This window comes from Haliaeetus leucocephalus, unplaced genomic scaffold, assembly GCF_000737465.1.
Source record: "Haliaeetus leucocephalus isolate CR32 unplaced genomic scaffold, Haliaeetus_leucocephalus-4.0 Scaffold1, whole genome shotgun sequence".
NCBI classification, from domain to species: Eukaryota; Metazoa; Chordata; class Aves; order Accipitriformes; family Accipitridae; genus Haliaeetus; species Haliaeetus leucocephalus.
Genome location: NW_010972437.1, coordinates 19047143 through 19070556, shown reverse-complemented (window position 1 = coordinate 19070556; position 23414 = coordinate 19047143). Strand labels below are relative to the sequence as shown.

Here is a 23414-nt window from a genome sequence, read left to right as displayed (position 1 = left end):
ACACTGAAGCAGTAACAAATACAAGGAGGGAGCCAACTGTGTACCAGACTCATGTGCAGGAATGGAGTCCTGGTTAAGTCCATAGGTGAGAATCCAGAACAGACAGTCAAGCCTGCGGCCTGATCCTCCATTACCCTTCTTCATCTGAGGTGCCTCAGGCTCTCTCCCCAAGCAGCATTTCACCTCAGTGAGGCTCAGGCCCACTGGGCTGCCCTGTTTTAGGAGCCATCCACCCCCCTTAGACCCTTGCCTCCCACAATCTCTACAAACACCCCAGACTATCTGGGTTGGAGCACAGGTCTTCCCAGCCTGACCCTAGCACTCTCCAGCTCAGACAGCCTGGTCCAGCCTCAGTGATCAGCAGTCTAGACAGAGACAGGCTGGAGAACTGGAAGGAAAAGGCATGGCAAAGAGCCAGGAGGGTTTCTAATAAACCTCAGCACCCAGGGAAATTGAAAGCGCAAGATGAAGAATCAGCACTGGGATTTACTTGCAAAAGCAAATCTTCCCCTCCACTGTACTTGGCAAGGAGATGCAGTCTCCTCTCCCTAAGCTCCTACAGATAAGCTGCAAAACCGCACTCAGGGCTGATCTTTCTGCCAGACCAGCTGGGACCAGTTCGCACGTCTCCCACACATGATCCTCTGCACTTTCAGCGAATGCTGGTGCAGCCCTGTGTGAGTCACAGCAGATCCGCAGAATCTCAGCCACATGCACACCCAAACTGATTTCAAAGCACTCGGCTCACTCCAGGAGAGACATCACGAAGAAGCCGAGCCACCCCACAGTCAAGGTCACTAGAAGACACCTCCCAGACATCATGCTGCCAGCCAGGCACAGAGGCGGGATGTCGGAGGGGGCTTTCAGCAGCGTGACAATCTCTGAGATGCTAGTTAATGCATCTTCCAGAGACACCAGATGAAACACACGGCTGGATCTGGGATTTAAGAGAGAGGATTTTTCCCCCAGGCCAGACTGGTAGAGATAGCTGGAGTTTTGCCCACCTCTGACATGGCAAACAGCCACTTCCAGGTTTTCCTGCCACCCCACCAGGGAGTTTGATTCAGTGTCACCCATCTCTCAAAAAAGGTAACTCCTGCCCTTTTTTGCAGCTCCTGATCTTCTAAACGCTATCCTCACATTCCCACTAGAGTAGGTGGAAATGCCACGAGGTATGGGTACACTGTGTGCTAGTCCTCCTGGGGTAACCACTGATCACACAACTGCCTGTGATGGCAGTGATGGGACTTAGCCCAGTCCTGGAAGGCTGCAGGGCAGCTTCTTTGTATGACTCTAGGATAGCTGCAGCTACCCACCACTATCTGAAAGTAAAAGCTGAACTCCAACAGAGTTTACTGCTTTGCAAGAAATCCATCTTAATTTGAGCCTCCTTTAAAAAACAAAACCCCAAACCCCCCCACACCCCCCCCCCCCCGCCCCAATATTTGGTTTTAAACCTAGTAGAAAGAGGGCACCAGTTTCAGTGCAAGACAGAAAATCACCAATTCTACAGCTATTCAGAATTGGGTTATGATTCATCTTCTCTGGGCTCACTGCAAAGACCTGTACTCTTATTGCATACTCTGCAACCTCAACCAAAAACTCACTCAGAAATATCACAGATTATGCAAGAGTCCTACTCCAAGAAGTTACAGATATTGACCTGCAACGAAGGATAAAGTACTTTTTGCATTCCTGTTTTTCAAGTTAGAGAAGACAGACAGGCTTTTTTCACCCCTCCCCACCCAACATTTTAAAATTATTCCCTTTAACTTATAAAAATTCCTTACTAAAGGAACGCTATGTTTTCATATTCCTGCTGTTGACCCCATTGCAAATCCAAAAAAATTCAAGGGAATTTTTCCAGCCCCTCAAGAGAAGAAGGATTCAGAATATGTTAGAATTTAACAAAAAATAATGCATGCATGATCTAACTCATTACACATTTGAATTACGGGGCTGTTAACAAAAAAACAGGCCTTCACATAACTAAATTAAAATCATTTTATCTCCATAAATCATCTTTCATTATCACAGTAATGCCAGAATTCCAGGAAAAGCATAAAATTTGCTTTTGTGGAAAACAAAAACCAGAAAACTATTACCGTAACAAAAACGAACTCAAATATTCCATAAATTACATAAGACTGGGGTTTTTTTGCCTGCCAAACTCAAGAACTCCAATTCCTTATGTGAAACCAAACTACACTTCTGTACAACTGTAGCAACCTTCAACAACAGCACTTATAGGAGTTTCTACCAGTTGAAGAAAACATACTTGATTTGAGCCACTTCTTGATTTGAGCACTTCTCACTGCTCCAGGATAAGGAGGATGATGCATCTGGCTGAATTACCAATAAAAACGCACTGACCTTTTTAAATTCATACCACTGGAAGTCCACTTTAAACAAATAGCCACTCTTGTGAAATATATCCATACCTTATTGTAGGAACCAACAGAAAGCCAAATTCTCACTCGTTTTAGGAAGGGAAGCAGAGGTGAGTAGTACTCTCTTTAAAGCACTAAAATTGTGCATAAAATTGCTTTAACTTCCCATTTTCTAGAGCATCATCTGAAGACCGAGAAAGGAACATTAGTAATAAACACCTTAGTGGCCCATTCGGAAGTCAGAAAGGATCCATGGGAGCTCAGTGCCTAACACCTTGAGTTTTGGTGGCATTTGGGTGGTCCCAGTCTTGCGCTCCTTTTAAAATCCCACCGTAAAACCTCAGCAGGACCCCAGCAGAATTAAGGAATCCTGGAGATACTCAGCATGGAAAAAAGTGACACTCTGAGGTAACCCAGTGCAAAGCCAACAAGGCTGGTAAAATGTGATTTGGACTGAAGCAGTGCAGAACTCTGAGTCTACAGCGAGCCTGAAATAAAACCTTCTGCTTCGGAAGCAGTGCACGAGCCCCCGCGCTGCTGAGGCACATGGCGTCACGCTACAGGGAGCGATCAGCTCTACAGCCTTGAGCGGGTAGAAAGCAAGAGCAAGCCTCTTCAAGCTTCCCCACTTCAGACTTCCAGGAACAGAAGAGGCTGGAAAAATGAAGCAAAAACAAGGAGCCCCAGGAGGCAAGGACACTGCTGTTCAGGGCTCATTTTACAAGCCTGTGACCTGTCCCTCCTTGATACAGCACGATCCTCTGGAAGCAACAAATATTGACAAACGTTTTAAGAGACATGTGGTGGGGAAAGGGTTGTTTTCACTGGGAAGTAGCCAAGCTGATACTTCCCATATGGTGATATCATTACTAGTGCTTCCATATGGTGAAGACATTTCCTGCATAACCTTCTCAAAACGAAGAGAGAGGAGCTAACTGTGGGGGAAGGGAAGCTCACAGGACATCACGCAAACCCAGGTCCTTGGATACAATCTCCCCCCAAAAGACGCCTGGATAGCTCTCCCCCTTCCCTACAACAAGCTGGTTACATGCACAGCAGGACTTCAGGGATCACACAGAAATCCGCTGTCCACACCTATAAAGCACGTTTGCCACTAACTGCTTACTCAACGCTTTGTACTTACAAGGAAGTTGAAAAACCAAAGGACTGAAAAGAGAGACTGAGAGCTTGTGAGTTATTGCTGACCCTGCCCTCCGGCACTGTGATACAATAGGAAATTTTATGGATCCTCCTGTTTTGCACTTATGTTTTCTCTTCAGCATCTTTCCCCTGAATTCTTCACTCTCATTTCACACCCAAAGGAGAACATAACATTTTCACATGACCCAGAGCGGGAAAGATCTTGGCTGCTCTAAAAGAAGAGCTTGCAGTAGCACAGCACACACATCCTCCTTAAGAAGATGGGGATGCAAGAAATTGATTCTTATGAGGTTTCACCTGCTGTGACCCTGTAGATCAAAAGGTTTAAAGAGAATCTTACTTTAATATCTGGAAACTGGCCAAGGTACGTATCCATGGTCAGAAGTGCCTGATCCACCAGCTTCTGATGGAAATCTGTCCAGAGAAGATCATTGTTCTGAAAAACAAAAGTAATGAGCTAACTATTAAGAACACAGAGCTCTGCATTTCTGTTTTTTTCTATGAGTGCTACAGTCAACGATTTCAGTTCCCCAGAGCTCTTAAGAAATAAACATTTATTTGAAAAAAACCTAAGGAGCCGAGAAGTTAGCTGAAAACAGAGATCATGCCAGAAATGTAGAAACAGAGAAGAAAGCTTGCTGTTGCTAATTCAGGTGACCTCTACAAGGACACAACACCTTTTGTGAACCTTTCTTTGAGGGACTGTCTTTTCCCCTGCAGTGCTAGCCCAAGTCTATACAACAGAAGGGAAGATGAAGGTTAGGCTGGCTTTACCTGCTCCCAGCAGCCACATAAGCGGGACACCTGACACCACTAGGCACCATTTTCTGCTTTTTATTACAATGCAGCTTTCTGGAGGATAACAAACAATAACAGAAAGCTATTCTAGCAGTCTTCAGCCCTCACACCACCTGCCTCCACAGCCCAATGGAGGTCACATCCAAGGCTTGCACCCTAACCTGCGCACGCTTTATCCTTGATCTTATCTTAGGCTCAGTAACTTCCCATCAACATTTTTGATTAGGTGGAAATTGCCCCTCTCTCCTGTTTTCCCAATTGAACGAAGGGGTTTGGCTAAAATACTCAGAAAAAAATGCCTACTTTGTGTGGGTATTTATTACTTTTGGGGGCAGGAATAGCACTTTTCTCCTGCCTGACTTTTCCTGAAAGACAGAAACATAAACAAAGGCATTAAAGGGAGAGGTAGAAGGCTGGAAACATTCCTGCAGACCTGCAGGGTAGCTACAGTTCGTTCTCAGGACTCATGTTCCCTGGCTCAAATTCTCTGAAGGGACGGTCTCCCAGGAGTAGCTCAGGAAGAGAAAAAAGGCCAACAGAGAATGTGAAGCCAAACTAGCTGAATTACAACTGCATTATTTACTGCAACAGCACTTCCTAATGGAAAGTTTCCATGTTAATGCAAGCACTGACCTGGACATGTTCAGGTTTTGTTTGATTTACCTGCTTTGAAGTCAGTATTTCTTAGGCAAGATGCAGATGTTATTTCAGGTGAGATTTTCTGCAGAGGAAAGCTGGGGAAGGGAATAATCCTTGTCCTGCTCTCCTCTCTATTCCTTCCCCACCGCTCCTATGCCAGAGACAGCTGCAGGGAGGCCCAGTCCTGCAGCCTCATGGCAGATGGATCCACGGTGCTGACCTGCCACAGCTGCTGCTCAGCAGAACAGCTGAGCAAGAGAGCAGAGGGCACCTGCCTCCAGCTGGACCAACCACACACACATGCCAAGGGGGATCCAAGCTGTCAAATGACAGGCTGTGCCCTAAGCTCCACAGAAAACACCTGGGCAAGTTGGACAGACATCGCCTCACTAAGGGATGAGAAGAACAGCAGGCTGGGGTGACACGTGGCTCAGCCGAACAAGGTGGTAACTAAAATATGGCAGCTGGTGGTACTGCTGTGAGCAGGACCTTGTTGCAGCTACACAATGGCTGCTCTGACCATGCTTTGGCCATAGATTTACCTTCCCCTTTCTCTTGCACAGAGCATAAGCAATAAATGCAGTTAACCCTATCGACTCTCTTTTGGCATCCTCCGTCCCTGTTTAGGCACTGTTGGGGGAACAAATTGCTTGTGGGCATAAGTGTATGCCTCTGTATAGCATTCAAGCATCTGGGGACAGTGCTCTCTACAGAGACAAAAATACAGTCCACATCCCTTCAGCTTCCCCTTCTTCCCAACGCTGAGTTTGTCTCTCCAATTATTCTGCAAAGCCATACGCCCGAAGAAACGTGGTGCACAGACACAGCTTCCAAAGCTCATTGCTGCTGACAGACCAAGCCTGGTGACCCCACATCCTGGACAGAGTCTTACCTCTGCTATTTTATTTGTGTCATCTCTCCCAGGCCAATCCGGCTCATAAACTTCCTGTAAACACTCTGTCAGCTTCTTGGAGGCCTCGTGCATGGCTAGGAAAGAAGAGGGAACTGCTTCAGAAAGAGGGAGACAGCATGTTCCTCACAGTTTAACACTCATCCTGAGGAACAAGGACGCAGGAGGTGTTGAATGGGCTATAACAAATGCTAAGCTCTTCCTTACAGAATGTCTGACCCTTGATAAAAAAGATGGAAAGTAACCAGGCAGAGAAAGGAACCGAGGATGCAGTCACATCAAATCCTTTGTGTTCGTTCCTCCCCTAGCAAGATATGAGAGTCTATCTCCTAAGACAGCACCACCTGTTTGGCATCAAAGCACAACCCCATTCCACCCCAGCTGGTTCTGAAGGATTCTGAAAGATCCCCTACCCAGATAAGGCTGACCTTTCCTACAACTCATGCCTGAGGAAACACAAAGAGAGGATGGCTGCAGAAACCTCACTGCGTGGGTAAGCACTAGAGACAAAACTATTCTCTGCTTATGCAGACCTTACCTTTTACGGAAGCCAAGTAAGTTCGGAGGTCCTTCTGCAGCCTCGTACCTTCAGACTGTGAACATAAGGAGAAGACCATCATTTATTCTCTCATATAAAGAGAGTGTAAGGCAGAATCATCAAGCATTTCTAAATTAAGAAAAATGGTTTTGCAGATGGGCTACATGCCAGCCCTATGACCACACAAAACATAAATGTTAACAGGGAGACCACACAGCCCTCTGACTTGGTAAGCCCACAGATGGTGACCTGCAGGCATACTCAGCCAACAATACCACCAAGCTAACTTGATGTGGGTAAAGCTGTGCTTTGCTCTTCCCAGCAGAGCCAGCTTTAGTGTTTTGATTTTGTACAAGCAACCACAGAGGGTCTTAAGGGCAACAATTAATTTATAAGCCAAGGGCTAGTGGTTCTGTACAACAAAGGTAACTGAAGTGAATCTGTAGGATATAGAAGATAGATGCAATTGATTTATTTTGTACTGGTTTGGGAGCAGTTCAGCTCACCACTTTTTCCTGCCACACTGCAAACCAAAACCCCAATGCAAAGTGGGTACAAGGGACCTCTGACCTGCCCAAACATCCTGTCTAACTTGTCCTGTGCAGCAGGGCTTACAAATACAGAAATAATCATCTTTTTCTTTAGCTTTCACTGTGGAGGTGGCCTACCAGCAGCAGATCTCACTCACTAGGAAACAGAGGATTAAAACCAGAAGCTGGGCCAAGTTTTGCCAGTTTGAACCTTCAGATGACACAGGCGAGTGCAGTACAAGAACCCAGATTAGAAAGGGTCATGGAGATTTTTACGGCAAAGTTGACTCAGGCACTCGCAATATGACCGCTCTTCTGTACTTGGATAAGCACACTCAGGTCTACCTCCCCTCTCTACTTTGCCATATGTCATTGACAGTGCAAAGCAGACAGGGAAATACTCAACAGAAACAAAAGGAAGAGAAAAGCAAGGCTTGGAGTTCAGCACCACCACCACAGAGCATGTCAAAGCAAGGGAAGGAGCAAACATTGAGTAAGAAGTACAGAAAAAAGTTTGAGAGAGATCTCTGTTACAAAAGGGTTTCTGTTACCCTGTGGGATCTCACTGGATCCTCATTATCCCCCAAATTAGCTGTAAAAACAACAATGCAGGAAAGCAACAACTACACCTCACACCTTCCTCACAGCCTGCTGCCATTCCTCCTTTTTTTTCCCAGCTTGTGTCCCATTGTGGAGGGGGGGCAGCATAATGAATTTTGACAGCTAAAGACAACTCCAGAGATGGGGAGCTCACAGGACATCTCTGACAGCTGCCTTGGAGCAACCAGCTTCAAAAGCAGATGTTTCCCATCAGCCCTCGCCACCACTCAAGAAACTCCTGCCTCAACCGAGCTCATGCTGTGATCCTTTGTGCTCTCATTGCAGCTGCACTCTCTAAGCAGAGGCTAAATCTGCCCAGCTGTGGAAGTGGCAGTGCTAGCATAGCCTTGTGAAGAAATCCATCTGCTTCCAACACTATGGCCCAATTTGTTTTTCTTGCCTCGAAAGTTCTGGATGAGTTCACATTTGTTCTTTTCCTACTGCCATCAACAAAGGAAATGAGGGATGGGAAATTGCTGGCCACTTTTATAAAAGAAAGTCAGACTCCTGTTCTGGAGAAGCATTGGAACTGACCCAAAGAGAGTACAAGAGGAAAGCAATAATGACCACATCTGCTGTGAAAGTCCTAGGAGTTCTTAAAACACAGAGCAAACAAATGTAGAGCTTTTTGCTGGCTTAAGGTGAATGTGGAAACCCGGGCAGATGAGACTTTCCTAACAGTGCAATCAGAAACCACCAGGGAAGAGGTACCAGAGTAATCAAAGAGCACACACACAAAGGACCGTCAGGGAGGCTGACCTGACAAGCAGCAGTTCAATCACACTGTAACATGTGTTTGCTTGTGCCCAATGCAGGAAGCAAAAAAGTCTTAGAGGAAAGCAGTGCTGTCTGCCTAGAATTGGTCCGTGCTAGAAATCACAGACTGGAACTGGAAAGATGAGATGTCAGAACACAAGAGGAAATGGCACAGAAGAAACTATCATGCAAAATCCCTCAGATGGATACATCATCATCCTGCAGCTGTATCATTTTTAAGAATGACTAAATTTGAACACACAACTTTGAGGTTATCAGAAACTAATCAACAGGGAAGTGCTCTGCAGAACTTGCCCACCACACAGTTGGGCACTGCAATGTCTAGAACTGTGACTCTCAAAATTATAGCATCTAAAATCAGAAACTGCCTCTAAAATTGTGCCCATATTTGCCTAAGTCCTGCCACAGCAGCACGTGACACAACCGAAACTCAGGAACTCTTCAAGTCTTGATACCCAGTCCCAAAGTAATGGGGAGAAAAGTATCCTCCGAGAGGTACACTGGCATCACAATTAAACATCAAATCAAGATTTTTAGACAGATCACCTGAAAAACCTGCAAGTTAGGGCCTGAATACTGGAGCATGCAATTGCAGCAATGCACAACTAGCCTTCTGTGTTCTCCATGCATCCTCAACTCCACTTGTCTTGCTATGATGTACAGTCAGCCAATATGCAGTGCTGCATCCTGCAACTGGAGCGGTCTTTCTCTGTCATCTCTTGCTGATGTTTAAAGTCAGGGTTACAGCTGATCTCTGTGACTATGGGGTTACCTAAGCCTCTTAAAAGTACTAAGCCTGCCAGAGGGAGTGAATAGACTTTACAGCCTTGAAAATTTTTCTGCCTTCAGATTTTACGAGGCCCATATTCAGAGTTTTGGCATGAATCCCATTTCCCCAGCACCCCTGGGCACCTGGGGTTCCCATTCAAGTCCTTTTTTGGCATTCCCATTGCTTTATTTCATGTCTACCGGTAAAGCAGCTCCCTTCCTTACTACAAAGGTTTCTTTTTATAATTTTAAGCATTAATGCCTTCCCAAGAAACTTTGGCAACTGCTTTCTCTCTGTGCATGCAGCACCTGCTTTCTTTAAGCAGGCTATAGCAAGCTGTCAAGTACAGCCATGATTCTGCATAAATACCTCTTGCAATGCAGTTAGACACCGTCAAATACTGTATAGAACAGAAGCTTTCAACACCCTTGAGTGCATGTTTAAGAGATGCTTCCTAAACTCAAAGGTAAAAAATGTAGGGAAGAGAGTTAAACTGGAATCTGGAAAATTAATCCACTTCCCAGTTATTGAAGAGTTTAAGGGTGTGCAGAGGGAAATTATAGAGGTATGGTTGAATCTAAAGATGTTAAAAAATCTAATAGCATAGTAATTTTTAAATTGCAAAAATGTAAGAAAGAAGAATTAGTGTGTGTGTGTATATATATCTCTCAGAGTAAAAAAACTCCACAAAAAGCAAGTAGAACTAGGAAAAAAATGGAAGATCAGTGCCGATTCTGAACCCCATATTCATTTCTCATCCCTGCACTAACAAACTGACTTAAAATCTTCACACAGGGACAATGACACTGTGTCTTGATGTAGAAGTGACCACAGTAAGTCATTCTACTCAAACACACAAGTATCATCTTGTTTGAGCAGATATTGCCATACTTGCAATCACAGTGTAATTCAACCCTGTGAGCCTATAAGACAATCAGGTATAATACGAAGGACAGTATGTACAGGAAGATGCATATTTAAAAATAGAAGTGCTATGCTTGGGAGGCTGGAAGAGCTCTCTCTCCAAAGACCTAATGGAACACCTATCACTTATAGCTCTGTGAAAGGAAGAAACAAAAGCGATTTTGTTGTCCCACAAACAGGGTTCGTGCACCCAGTGTGCAAGCCAATAACACACAGAGTTGAGGTATTTTCAAATTAAACTGATGCGCATGAATGGGTGCCTGTCTCAAGACAGCACACCCTTGTCTCAAAAACTCTTACATTTATACATTTACCTAATACATAGTCACTGTTATTTTCCTTAATGATTGGTTCTTTTTTCTTTGCCCCTCATGAAAATTAGTGCGCAGACTGTCTTCCTCCTTCATTGTCTTCTTTTGAGGAGGTGGTATCATTTGAGTAGGTGGTCACAATCTCCCCCTAGGAATTGCCTTTTGCCTAATTCTTTGCTAATCTTGGCAGTTCCAAGTGCTTCTTCAAGGTTTATTGACCAGACTACAATCCATTACCTTTTCTGACATAAACATAAGGCCCCATTGTCCAATAGTTAGTTCCTAAACCCTAAAGCATGTCTAGTTAATGTTTCTCTACTTTAAATATTAACTGATACGGGCCGTACACAGGACTTCAGCAGCTCCCTGGTTATTTCAATCATATTATACATATTAATTGATAACAATGTGGTATCTTTTTGTACTTTGTTTTGTTGGGGGGTTGTTACTTAAAATACCTTTCACTGAGCCCTAGCTAAGTATGTGATTTTCTGTAGAGCTGTTTCTTGGTAGTAGACAGGTTTCCTAAACCCCTTTTTTCCCCAATCTTCAGAATAAATTCTTTCATCAATATTAGTCTGCAACCCCTTCTTTACAAAACCTCCCTGGTTTTGCAGTTCCAATGAGAAGGAATTTTATTATCAGGAGTGATGTTCTACACCTGAGAGGGGCAGGTAATGTCCTGTTCCAGATTGGATTAATATAGGGCTGGAAGAGCAGACTGTGGAATTATAAAGGAAGGGGGAGGGAGAAGCATTGAAACAACAGCTCCAGATAAGCCCCCACTCAGCAAAACTTCAGAGCTGTTAAAACACAAAGCATGAACAACTGGTGAAAAGCTCCCATCCTAGGATAACAGGCAAGCTGTTAAACTTGTTTTGCTACATAGGGCTGAAGTGGAAACTGCTGAGCGTGAAGGGTTCTTGCCTGGAAAGAAAGTCTCTGAGCTACTGACTGTAATGGTCCACAGCAAAACCTATGCTGCAAGAGCAAGGATTAAGTCCACACTGCCTGCCTTGCATGCTGAGGCTGCGCCAAACACCGTGGGGTACGGGTAAAGATGGATGCAGCCCATGCCAGCAGCAGCTTGCATCTCATGCATTTGGTGTGAAACACTGTAAACCAACCCAGAACTTCCACACCAGTGACATCTCACGAAAGGTATCAAAACCCAGCCGCTCTGCCAGGCAGAAACACAACAGTGACAAGTGTAAGGGCTGCCACCAGCCTCCCACTCTGTCTCTCCAGGGAGTAATTCAAATGCAGGGGAAGAGAAGCCAAAGCCTAGCATGCCGCTGGCAGGGGCTGCGTTGCAACTTTGCAGCAGGCCTCTTGCTTCCAGCTTTGTGAGGAGAATTTCCAGGACAGATCCTTGTGCCTGTACCTGAACACAAGTGAAACCGGGAAAGGGAAGGAGGGGGGAGCCTTCGAATGAACTTTTTGGGAGGTTAGTTGCCAAAGGTAATCTGTCATGAGGGAGTAATATGGGGGCCAGTTGTGCTGCTTGTCAAGCCTTCAAGAGACAGAGCGAGGCCTGTAGCCCTGCAGAAGTATGGTTATGTCCAGTTCATTTGTCACACAGGAAATCCATCTGTCTGAGCTAGAAAGCTCTTCCCATTCAGAGCCCTCAGAAGGGTGCTCTTATATGAACCTGAACGGACAGAGAGCTGGGAAGTGCAATGCTTTCCCTTACGGCCACTCAACCACCATTTGAGAGATCCACAAGACGTCTTGGTTGAAAATGAGTAAGTGATTTTTAGACCTGCTCTCCATTCATCAACAGCCCATGCATGGGAACATGTGTTAAAGCGGCCCAACACAGTCATTCGAGCCAGTGAAGCCTCTAATCAAACAGCAAACAAGGCCACTGCCTGGTCATACCCCAGACAGTTCCACAGGAGAGCTGTTATGTCACAAGCCTGCAGCAAAAGATCTGCTTTCCTCCAGACTACATTTCCGAATGGAGCAGACTTAGTAAGGAAAGCCACAGAAATCTCACACACAGCTATACTAGACACACATATCACACGTATAAAAACAAGTGCATATATATGCACATATAGCTGAAGTTTTTTCCCTAGTCTACCTGGCATCGTAGCAACTCCTGAGCCCTGGATATCCTAACAATCCAGCTAACTCACATTTATGGTTTGCCCTGTAAAACAGGCATTGTTTGCATTTGTTTTAGCAACAGGGAAACTGAGGGCCAAAGCAAAACCAACAGACCCCAAGCAGCAAATGCACAGCAGCCTCCAGCTCCTTTGATAAATTATTTAGAGAATTTCATTCATGGCTTATCACTGCAAGACAGGAAAAGAAAGTCAGCTGTAATGGGTACAAGAGGCAGTGCTTCTCTAACAGGCTTCTCAGTGCACCACTGGAACTCACGGCTTTGGAAATTGAAAAGCCATCCCAGACAGCCAGATCAAGAAGTCTGGATTTGAGTTTTTCAGTATTTCTCCTTTAAAATGATTATTTCCTGACTGCCAATATTGAAAATGATATGGAAAAGTGACACCTGGTAATGTCATGTCGTCAGAAAGAAGCCAAACTGTATTCCTTTGTGTACAAGAGGATATCAGTGGTGGACATGCTACAGAGATGTTGCATGAACTGCTGTAACAGCAGCTACTATCACTGCCAAGGAATCTGCAGTCAGCTCTGGTTAGACATAAGTCAAAGTCAGACTGAAAGATTTTCATTATATTCAGCTGTGGCAAATTCCTTCTCAGCTGGTTTTGCGACGCATAACCACATCTGCTGAGTCTTAACAGACATGATGCTTCAGCCGCTAACAGCTCCAGAAAAAGGTTCTAAATATGTCAGGGCACAAAGGGGCTAAAAGATTTCTTCAGTGCCACCTGAGCTTTGGTGTGGCACACATTTCGTGCCGTGAAACAGAAGCAACACTTCCCCTAACACCAAGCACCAGCGTGCAAATCCCCTGGGTTAACTGATGTTTTCCCCTCCTCTGGGTGGCTGAAAGCTCCAGATTAAAAAACAAAACAAAACAAACAAACAAAAAAACAAAACAAGAAAACCAACAAAAAAAACCCAAACAAAAACAAAACCCCCAAAAACCCACAAAAACAACCCACCAAAAAACCACCACACACCCAGTTCAAGATACAAACCTGCTGCTGTTTAAGTAGGAGGGTGGGGGAAAATTGCTACACTGTTAAAATATTTTTGTGCGCTAAAATATAGCAATGAAGCAGACATGTGAAAGAATAATGACTCAGGCCTGACACAGTGATTGTGCAAGGATGGGGAGGAAGCTAGACTTAGATCTTAGCCATGGAAGGATGTTTCCTTTTCACCATTTGCTTTCTTTGTCTCTTTTGCCCTCCACTGTGCTTCAGAAACTGAAACTGCCTTGTTCCATTTTATTTTTTATTTCTAATCTCTTTCCCATCCTACCCATCTTTCAGAGACACAATGTTGTTCTTATATCTGTGCTTCCAACCCAGCAGGAAAAATTACATTACAAAGCAGCTGCTAACTCAAGGAAGTGTTCTGGCTGAGCTACTTCTTTTCTAAACTTGGGTCCAGAACAACTATTATTTTTCAGCATACACTGTCACTGACTCCATGATAGGGGCACTAGAAGACACAGTGTAACTTCTCATAAGTGAACAGCTACAAGTTCCGGGTCACTTCAGTAGGCCTGTGGCATCATTTAATCTAATGGGCTTTAATTGCCTATTGCAGCAGATGACTGGAAGCTAATACTGAAAGCCAGGTGTAATTATATATCGCCAATTATTTTACCAGCTGTTTGTTGAAGTTCTGCACGCACTGTTCAAACTGCTCATCTTTTGTTTCATCCGCTTTCCCAAGCTTCTGAAGGACCTGCAGAAAGAGAGGAGAAAGATAGGAAACTTCAAACACAGATATAGCAAAGCAGAGACAAAGAAACAGTTACAAGTTTTTGCTCATGAGGCTGACAGAAGGAAAATTAAAAAGTCTCCCTTATTCTTGCGCTCAAAATTTCTGGAATATTTCTCCACACAGTCATAGTTTGAAAAAGGACTTGCAGACGAATCAGTATGAACTCAGACCTCTTATATGTTGCTGTACCAAAGAGCATAACCAAGGTTTGTCCTTCCCTGGTCTAATGCTTTTAGCAGACAGGGCAATAGCCACCCCGTTGTTTATCTCCTGGACCAGCAAGAAACAAACCACACTTCCTTAATATGCTTTGAGTTGTGTGGTTACACTTACCCTGATTTAACACTAGTCTTTGGTCCAGACCGGGTGGGGTTTTTTGCTCCCAGAACAGCTGGACTGTCGTCACACACAGAAAGCCATGCAGAGGCCTCCTGAGAGAGAGAAGGTGGCTGGAGCAGTTAAAGTCCCAACTTCTTTCCACCTTCCCTCACTGTGCACATGCTTGGCAGGAGCTGGCTGTTGAGAGCAGCTGGGGACCTTACACCATGAATCTATGTGACACTCAGTCCAAGTGTCACGTCTGAGAGCGTCAGCTGACAGTCCTGTTCCTCTCACCACTTCCCTGCACAGCACACCTCCCCACAGCCCGTAAAAAAACCCTTATCACACTACTTCCCTTATCACCCTCCTCTCTTAATGATCTCTCCATGCAGCTAAGTGGATCGCTCCCGGGCTTCGAACAAACCTGGGCAGGTTTCATCTTCTGGGCAGGAAGGTAGGTCCATCACAAGAAGGCTGGGCAAACTGCAGCTGTGGAGCAGGGCAACAGTTATCATGCCCCATGCAACTCCAGCAGCAGGGAGACAAGGATGTACGCTATAGCTGGTTAAGCTTGATTACAACATCCTTGTTAATCAAAAATAAAACCTAACTATTTAAAAAAAAAAAAAGAAGCCTTGTCTCACAGGGCCAGTAAAAACAGAGAAAAGCCCACCCAGTCCTCAGTCACAGGAGGTTCTGGGGAGCCAGAGGTGGGCTAGAACAGGTGCTGAGGGAACACCTTGAAAAGCAAAGGAGCACTGGCTGGCAAGAGCATGACTGCCCAAGGAGCAGAAAGCCCTGGAAAGCTGAAGTCTCTCTTGCTCTGCTGAGCACAGCAGTCCTTTAGCCACAGATCTGAGCCATCACGGTCAGCTCCTCTTGGGGAGAGGAGGGGGTCAAGATGGAAAAGCACGTGCATGTTACAGCCATCAGGTCCACAGAAAGGCCACTAGTAAGTGTCACCAGACCAGCTGCTCTGACGGACTGCCAGGTAGCCATGACAGCCACCAAAACCAGCCTCCTCCAGCTCCCTTTGCTACCTGGGGATCTTCTCAGAGAATGTAAAGAGGATTTTTCCCCTGCAGGGCAGGGACCAGACTTTCATGTTTGGTCTCCAAAACGGCATTGAGAAGGTCCATGCAACAGGATGTAGAACAGAATAGAATATTTTCTGCTGGAAGGGACGTACAATGATCATCTAGTCCAACTGCCAATGCACTTACTGGCTCACTCTTTTTACACTGCCAAGGTGGAGGACATTTGTGTTATGTCTATTTGGCTAATCTCAGTTCCCCTCTCCCCCATATAAGCACGGATATCCCCAGCTCACCCCTGACCACAATACCTGACTTTAGCACTAGACATGATAAATCAGTGCACTCATTCAGCACTCAGCTCAGAAGTCCCTTATTTAGGCTGGGACTGAATGTCTAGGAGGGAATCACTGGTTTTCATTCTCCCTCTGTTCCGCAGCATTTCTTGCCCTCCAGGAATTGCTGAGGTATTCATGTGTCAGCAAAAGGAGGGGAAAGGACACATACAGATGAAGACTGCCTTCTTTGTGACCAAGGGCTGAACCAAAAACCTCCAGAGTTAGAAGCACAACTTGCCTACGGCTCAAGTGACAGCAACAAGCACTACAGCTACAAGCACCTAACATGTCTGGTAAACCTGTCTATGCAGCAGGACACAGCATGAATATTCCCTTCTTCCTCTTAAACCCTTGGCACATAAGAGCTTGTTGGAGAGCAGAAGCAGCAACATTGGTTGGACAGGCAGAGTCCTGTACACCAGCTACTGGTGCCTCCTTTGCTCTTCTGCTCCATTGAAGAGGAGCACATGCCACAGCAACACTGCTGCTGAGGCTACACACATTCCTCTGCCCCGCCAGCAGGAGGGAAGCATTCAGTATGGCCTCATCTTTCGCATCAGGTGGTATGGTGAACCTCTGCCAGAAAGGACCCTGCTCAAGGCCCTGTGTTCAGGCCCTAGGCTACCAGATCTATGGAGCACAGATTTCCCACCTGCTGGGTGACTTCCTAGATGTCCAAAGAGCCATCACACCAGTAGTGCCCATCACTGATAACAAAGTACACAAGCTGCAAATTCCAAGGCAGAATGATGTTCCCAAAGTGCAGATCAATAGAATTATTGGGGATATAAAGGAGCTTTTTATGGAGCAATGCATCTGTCTGGCTAGGCAGCAGACATGATGTTTTCAGGCCTGGAAGGCAGGGAAGGAGACCATTTAATTGGGAGGAATCTGGAGTATGTCACCAGGGTCAAAGGTTTAGAACAGCCTCAGTACTTCCTGGTGTAAAACACTGAGCAGCACCCACAGACTATTCATTGCAGCAGCCACGTGCCTGCTTCCCACATGTCCAATAAATTAATCTGCAGTTCCACTGCTCCTTGGGGGACATGCACACTGAGTCTGGGGTCATCCGGCCAGCTGGGAAGATCTTGTTCCACTACGCTGAGGTGCTCTGCACAAGTCCTGCAAAACGCTGGGCACTGGAAAGGGCCCTAACTCACAGCCTCTCTCTAAGGAAAAAACTCCTGGTGCAACAGCAATACTCAGCTGAGGAGCAGCTCTGAATGAGGGGGGAGGAAGTAAGAAGAAACCCAGCATTTTTCCACAGAGGTGACATGGGGGAGGTGAAACAGAAGACTTGGGGACACCAGCAGAAGAACAAGGCAAGGAAAACAAAACCAGTTACAAGAGAAAGGCTGTGAGAAGTGAATCCCTGGCTACACCAAAAAACCTGCTCTTGCTTCCTACACTATTCCACCATCTGGTACTGAAGGCTTCTGCCCCACACCTGCTGGCCCTATAGGCAAGGCCCAGCCATACAGCCCCCTGATCCCTTTATTACTTGCTATGACACAGCAAAGAGACAACAGCCCTGGGCTGCAGCAGGGCAGGGGTTATCTTCTCATACCACTCTCCCTCAAAAACAGATCTACCCCATACAAACAGCCCAAAGGTCAAACCCTAAGTCATTTGAGCAGCATAAAACAATGGCTTCATAAGGCTGGTCCTCAAGCCTGCTCCCAGCTCTCCCATCAAAGAGCCATAGAGGCAAGCCGTACTAACGAGTCCCTCTGGACCCCCTAAACCAGCCAGGGATGGAGCAGATGGCCCTGGGCGTGCTGCTGACTGCAGGCATGTCTGTGTTCACTGTTAATAACCCGTGAGCTCACAGGACAACTCCCCTCCCCAGGCTGGTACGTGCCGTCATAGGTCAGGCTATTCCGGGTGAGCCACGGCTGCTCCCTCCCTTCCCCTGCGACAGTCTTTAATCCTCCAGCTCACTGCAAAGCCAGATAAAGTTCGGATGGAAACTTCAGGCTCTTTGATAGCTATTAATGGAGCAGATTTAGCAGGGTAGGAGTCGGGACCCCGCCACAGCTCCCAAATCTCAGGGTGGATCAGAGATGGTGTGATCTGTCAGCTGCTGTCTGGAGGCAAACCACACCAGGCAGCAGGCATGGATCTGGCATTTAAAAGATTAAGAAGCAACCACGGCTAGGCTCCTTGGTCTGCCCTTGACCTGAGAAGTCCTGGCCCTGCATAAGGATAGGGACCATTTCAAGATGGTGCAAGCTAGGGAGAAGGAGGGAATACTTTGTATGAATCCCACAAAACACCTTGTGGATGGATTTCAGAGGGGGCTCCAGCATTGCTGTGGTTTTCAGTCTTGGCTCACCACGGATTCACTATGACAGGATGGGAATGTCATCCCAGCCAATGTTTTCGGCCTCAGGCACTGGACACCATTTTCCAGTGTTGCTCAGAAACCAGGTTTCTTCCAACAATTAGCTAGATCTGCAGGTGCTCTGTGTTTCTCAAACTAGGACCACAGGCACCTGACCAGCTACTGCAGCATTTCCAAACAGAGCCAAATTCCACCCATGGAGCCTCAGTTTTCCCTGCTTTTGAATAAAAGCAACAAGGAACAAGGAGACTCAGAGTTTTCACTGAAGTTTTAAAAGCACTTTAAGATCCTAGGAGGCAAGATGCTATTAACAAATAAGTAAATTATCACATTCCTCTCATATCATTGATGTATTTGTAATCTGCTGTTGCAGGCAGAACTATTTGCAGTAAGCTTTGAATTGCTATACTTTGAGAAGTGAGATAACACAGAAGAAGTGACAGAGAAATCTGGAAATCCTCTGTACCAGAAATCTGGCATTCTGCTAGCAATGGTCATGAAATAGCCTTTAAAAACAGCAACTTGTCCCAGCAAAATGGAAAGTTTGCTTAGGGAAATCCAAGCTGCAGGTTTTTCTCAAATGCAAGACCGTAAGATTCACAGGATGACTGAGCACTACCTAAACACTGCAGCTTTGTAGGACTCAAAAGGAAGCATCTTAACTGGCTGCAGTTTACCATCTTTTTTTCAGGTGCACAGGAGGAAGCGTTCCTGAAGGGCAAACCCCAGCACTACTTCGCACAAGGTCTCCCATGCTCTGCTTTGAGCACTGGGCATGAAGGAAATGGAGATCTGGAGATCAGCCCTGTGACCACCAAACACACTGACACAGAACAGCAATCACCATTAGGGACAAACCCTTGCCAGCAGTACAACAGCAGCTAGCATCAAGAAGCAGTATCAGACCAACTAAAATGCAGTTCTGCTTTGCTCTAAAAAGCAACTGTAACAGATTCAGATTTTTGCTTTCTAACAGAGGAATATACACCAGCTGCTTAATACATCCACAGTTCTCACTCAGCACCTTCCCTCGCTCTCTTCTGAAATACCAATGCCAAAACAAAAGCCTTGAAAACCCAGATATTCTCAGCTAACCCCATGTAGACCCATTATGTGAACCAGTAACCTAATAAAACCCTACTTTACATGGCATATGGGGTCACCCAGGCCAAAGACCAATTTAGAGAATGCAAGTGATGAGTAGGAAGGCAAAAAATAAATGCAGCTTGTGGATCCCAAAACGAGCTAAATCTGCATCAGAAACATCTGAATTTAGGGTGGTCTAGCCCCGATGAAGAGGCAGTCATTATGTCCACAGCCAGAGAACTTGAGCCCTGCAGGTCCACATCTTACTCCCCACTGCATCAGAGAAGGGGCTGCAGTTACATCTTACCAATATGGGCCCAATGCTCCTAAATCACTCCATCTCCTGACCTCTCCACCCCTCATAAACGATGCTTCTGACTTCTGCTGTATCTGCCAACTCCAGTGCATAATCTCCAACTACCAACTGGGCACAGAGCCAGTAAATACTGTGACTAATTTTGAATTGCAACAAATTGGCATGTGTCAATGGGTCAACTAGCAACAGAACAAATAAATCTTTGATCTCCGGCGCTGCCTATTCTTCCATGGAAGACATTATACTTGGAAGAGGGGGAGAAGAAAATAGTATCCAAGTCAGATGGAAAGCACAAAGCCATGTAACTTAATAAGGTAGAAACAAAGGAAACTTCATAAACTTTTTTAAGCCTGGTTTCTTCTCTACCCAAATGAAATGTGACTTGGTCAATGAAGTAGATTTGTGCTCATGGAATAATTTGGGGTTTGCACCCAGTCTCAGGGAGAAAAGCAAAAGGGGCAGTGGGAGTCCTGCTCCCCCTCCGACCCTCCCCTGGGAGCAGGGCATGTCCTCCTGCCCTCCATGCCTGCCTCTAGGATGGTTTTGGGGACAGCCTGGCCTTCCTCATGCAAGCCTGGCACAATTAAGTCTTTCTTTGAAACAACTGGACAAAGGAGGATGGGGGTGGAGAGGAAGAAACTCCAAACATATTAAACGCTTCATTTTAAATCGAGAAAATTATTCCCATGGCTGAGCAATCAGCAAGAGCCTTGGATCACTAGAAGATGGGAAAGGGCAATGTCACACTTGATGCAGACAGAGCAGTTCTTGTTTGCTTCTTACTTGCTAACAAGGTTCAATAGATCCTGCAAGGATAGGACATTGCCTCCGTCACTGGGCTAAGAGTTGGGAAATAGGGTTCAATATGGCATTTTGTTAGAGACTTCCTGAATGACCTGGAAAAGCCATGTCCAGTGTCACATCCATCCAGCTGTAGAGAGGAGTGTTTGTTCAGCATGTCAGAGTCACCAAATTTACCCCTGGCTTCTCCAGCTGGCAAAAAGGAAGGAGAGATGACATGAGTAGCTCTGAGTGCTCAGCTCAAGACACATTGAGATTGATTTTCACAGGTGTCCCTCTAATTAAAGTATGTGAGGGTTTGCATGCTTAGCCATATTCTAAACCCCAGAGTTTGTATGCTTAGCCATATCCTAAACCCCAACCTGACTAGGGGGAGGAAAAACTCAAACAACTAAAAATATAATTTTCTGGTTACATTGCAGTGTTGAAGTCTCAAAATATCCCCCAAAATATGCTAACAGTGAAGAATTTAAATCCTTAGAATAAATTGCATGGAAATCCTTTGCTAATGGAAGACTTTAAAAAAAGTTAGACAAGCATCTCACGTGTGATTTAAGCCAGACTGATCCTTCTCCATATAGGGGATGGATCTTGTAAGGCCCTTCCAAAGCTAGTCTTCTCAAATCCTGAAGATGACAGCAGCAGAAGGTCAATCACTTTGTCTCTGAACAAATATCCTTCACAGAAAGACCTTACTCCTTCCTCCATATCACAGTCAAAAGTGTAACATACATCCAAGCATGACTAGATAATAATGGCATGCATAGCCTATTGTCAAAGGAACACGTCAATGCCACCTTCCCTAAACAGCACTATATTGCAAAATTTCTGTAGAAGCAAGAGTCACACTGCATTGCCTTGAAGGCTGAACTCAAATATCTGCCTCTGACAGCTACTAAAGAGCAGCCTCACCATGATCTGCACCTTCAGGACACACCTCTCGAGTTTAACATGACTCAGTATGGACACATTGGGTTGCCTTACAAGGTTCATCCTTCTCCCTCACTCTGTAGTCAATAGGGAAAAAACAGGAGCCCCACTTTCTCATTCTGAATTACTTCCTGGAGAAAACTGCTTTCCCATAATGGGCTCAGACAGAGATCATGGCAACAAGTTTCACCAGACTGAAGTCAGCATCTTAAGAATATACCCCCGTTTTTGATCGTGCCAGGTGTAAGACAAGATGTAGAAATAAACACAGCAGGTGCAGGACTTTTTTCAAGTCTGGTGGCTTGGAACGATAGTCAGCTTATCCTTAAGGCTGAGTCATGACTAATGAGTAATGTCCCCAAGAAGGGGGTACACAAAGGACCTGTCCCACTTCTGAAGCTGCATGTTGCACCATGCTCATCTAAGAATGCCTGCTTTATTTCAGCCTTTTCCCTTGAATACACTGCTGAAGACTCCCCTTTTTCTATGAAGCATGAAAAGAGGATTGTTTGGCCTCAGCAGATTCTTCTATAGCAGTTGCCATCCTCATTCCAAACTCAGAGGCCTTCCTTGAAGCAACTACAGGGTGCAAGCCTGTAGCGATGGCCCTATGGGGACAACCTATTCCCAACTGCACCATGTGCTTAACCCAAGTCTTCAAGCAAATTAAAGTTACTGTGCTTGGTTTCTCCCCATGGGGTGAAGCAGCTAGTATCCACCATAAATGGATGCAGACTCAGCTAGCTGCTGCACTGAAACATCTCAAAATCAAAAACATGTAGAAACATGCTAATCAATACTACTACAGGGAGGATATCACTTTCGTATTTGCATTCTCTGTTCTGTAAAGGTATGTTGTGGTTTAACCCCAGCCAGCAACTAAGCACCACGCAGCCGCTCACCCACTCCCCCCCATCCAGTGGGATGCGGGAGAAAATCAGGAAAAGAAGTAAAACTCCTGGGTTGAGATAAGAACGGTTTAATAGAACAGAAAAGAAGAAACTAATAATGATAATGATAACACTAATAAAATGACAACAGTAGTAATAAAAGGATTGAAATGTACAAATGATGCGCAGGGCAATTGCTCACCCCCTGCTGACCGACCCCCAGCCAGTCCCCGAGCGGCGATTCCCCGCCTTCCCCCTTCCCAGTTCCTAAACTAGATGGGACGTCCCATGGTATGGAATACACTGTTGGCCAGTTTGGGTCAGGTGCCCTGGCTGGGCTTGAGAAGCTGAAAAATCCTTGACCATAGTCTAAACACTACTGAGCAACAACTGAAAACATCAGTGTTATCGACATTCTTCACATACTGAACTCAAAACATAGCACTGTACCAGCTACTGGGAAGACAGTTAACTACATCCCAGCTGAAACCAGGACAAGGTACTTACCTTACTTCACGATATTCACTATGAAGACTAATTGGAGCAAGCTTGTGAAATCTTTCACTCTTAAGATACTTCCTCCTGTGCTTGGCTCCCTTTGGGGACATTTTTCTCAAGTTACAGGCTATCAAACAAGGGATTCACATCACTCATAGTACTGGTTATCAAACAGTACATCGCTATACATAGTACAACATTATCAAGTGTCCTAAGACCATAGGTAACACAATGAGAAGAACTGGGCTTAACCCTCAAACTTGTTCAGCCCAGGACAGACAGCAAGGGGAGAGAAAAGGCTCTGGGTACTTTAGCTCTGCACAATGGTCGGTCTCCCATGTCCACCCCACAGCCTAAAGGAATGGCTTTGTGGCACAACACAGGGGTAGCAAAATTGCTAAGGGTGCCCAGGGTCCAGAGACTCACATTCCTCCCATACTACCTCCATAAGTCTAGCAGATCTCAGGCTGTTCCTGGACCTGGAGCTCAAGAAGCTGGCTCCCATGCTGTTGTTGGAAAATTGTTGTCTTGCTTTGCAAACCAAAATTGCTACGCCCATGGGTAGAGAGCCCTGTGCCCAAGATAAAGAGCCCTCTTGGACATGGGGCCAGAACC

The 23414-nt window shown here is 45.5% G+C and overlaps 1 protein-coding gene across 6 annotated transcripts in view; it reads right to left on the bottom strand.

The window, feature by feature from the left end:
• Positions 1-23414, bottom strand: part of BIN1 (bridging integrator 1) — a 99996-nt gene that overhangs the window by 40074 nt on the left and 36508 nt on the right. For all 6 annotated transcript variants that reach the window (XM_010568500.1, XM_010568508.1, XM_010568526.1 and 3 more), the window contains exons 2-5: positions 14119-14199; positions 6437-6491; positions 5881-5975; positions 3892-3987 (exon numbers count right to left, since the gene is read on the bottom strand). In XM_010568500.1, coding sequence (XP_010566802.1) covers positions 3892-3987; positions 5881-5975; positions 6437-6491; positions 14119-14199 — 327 coding nt within the window. The remainder of the gene's footprint in view (positions 1-3891; positions 3988-5880; positions 5976-6436; positions 6492-14118; positions 14200-23414) is intronic.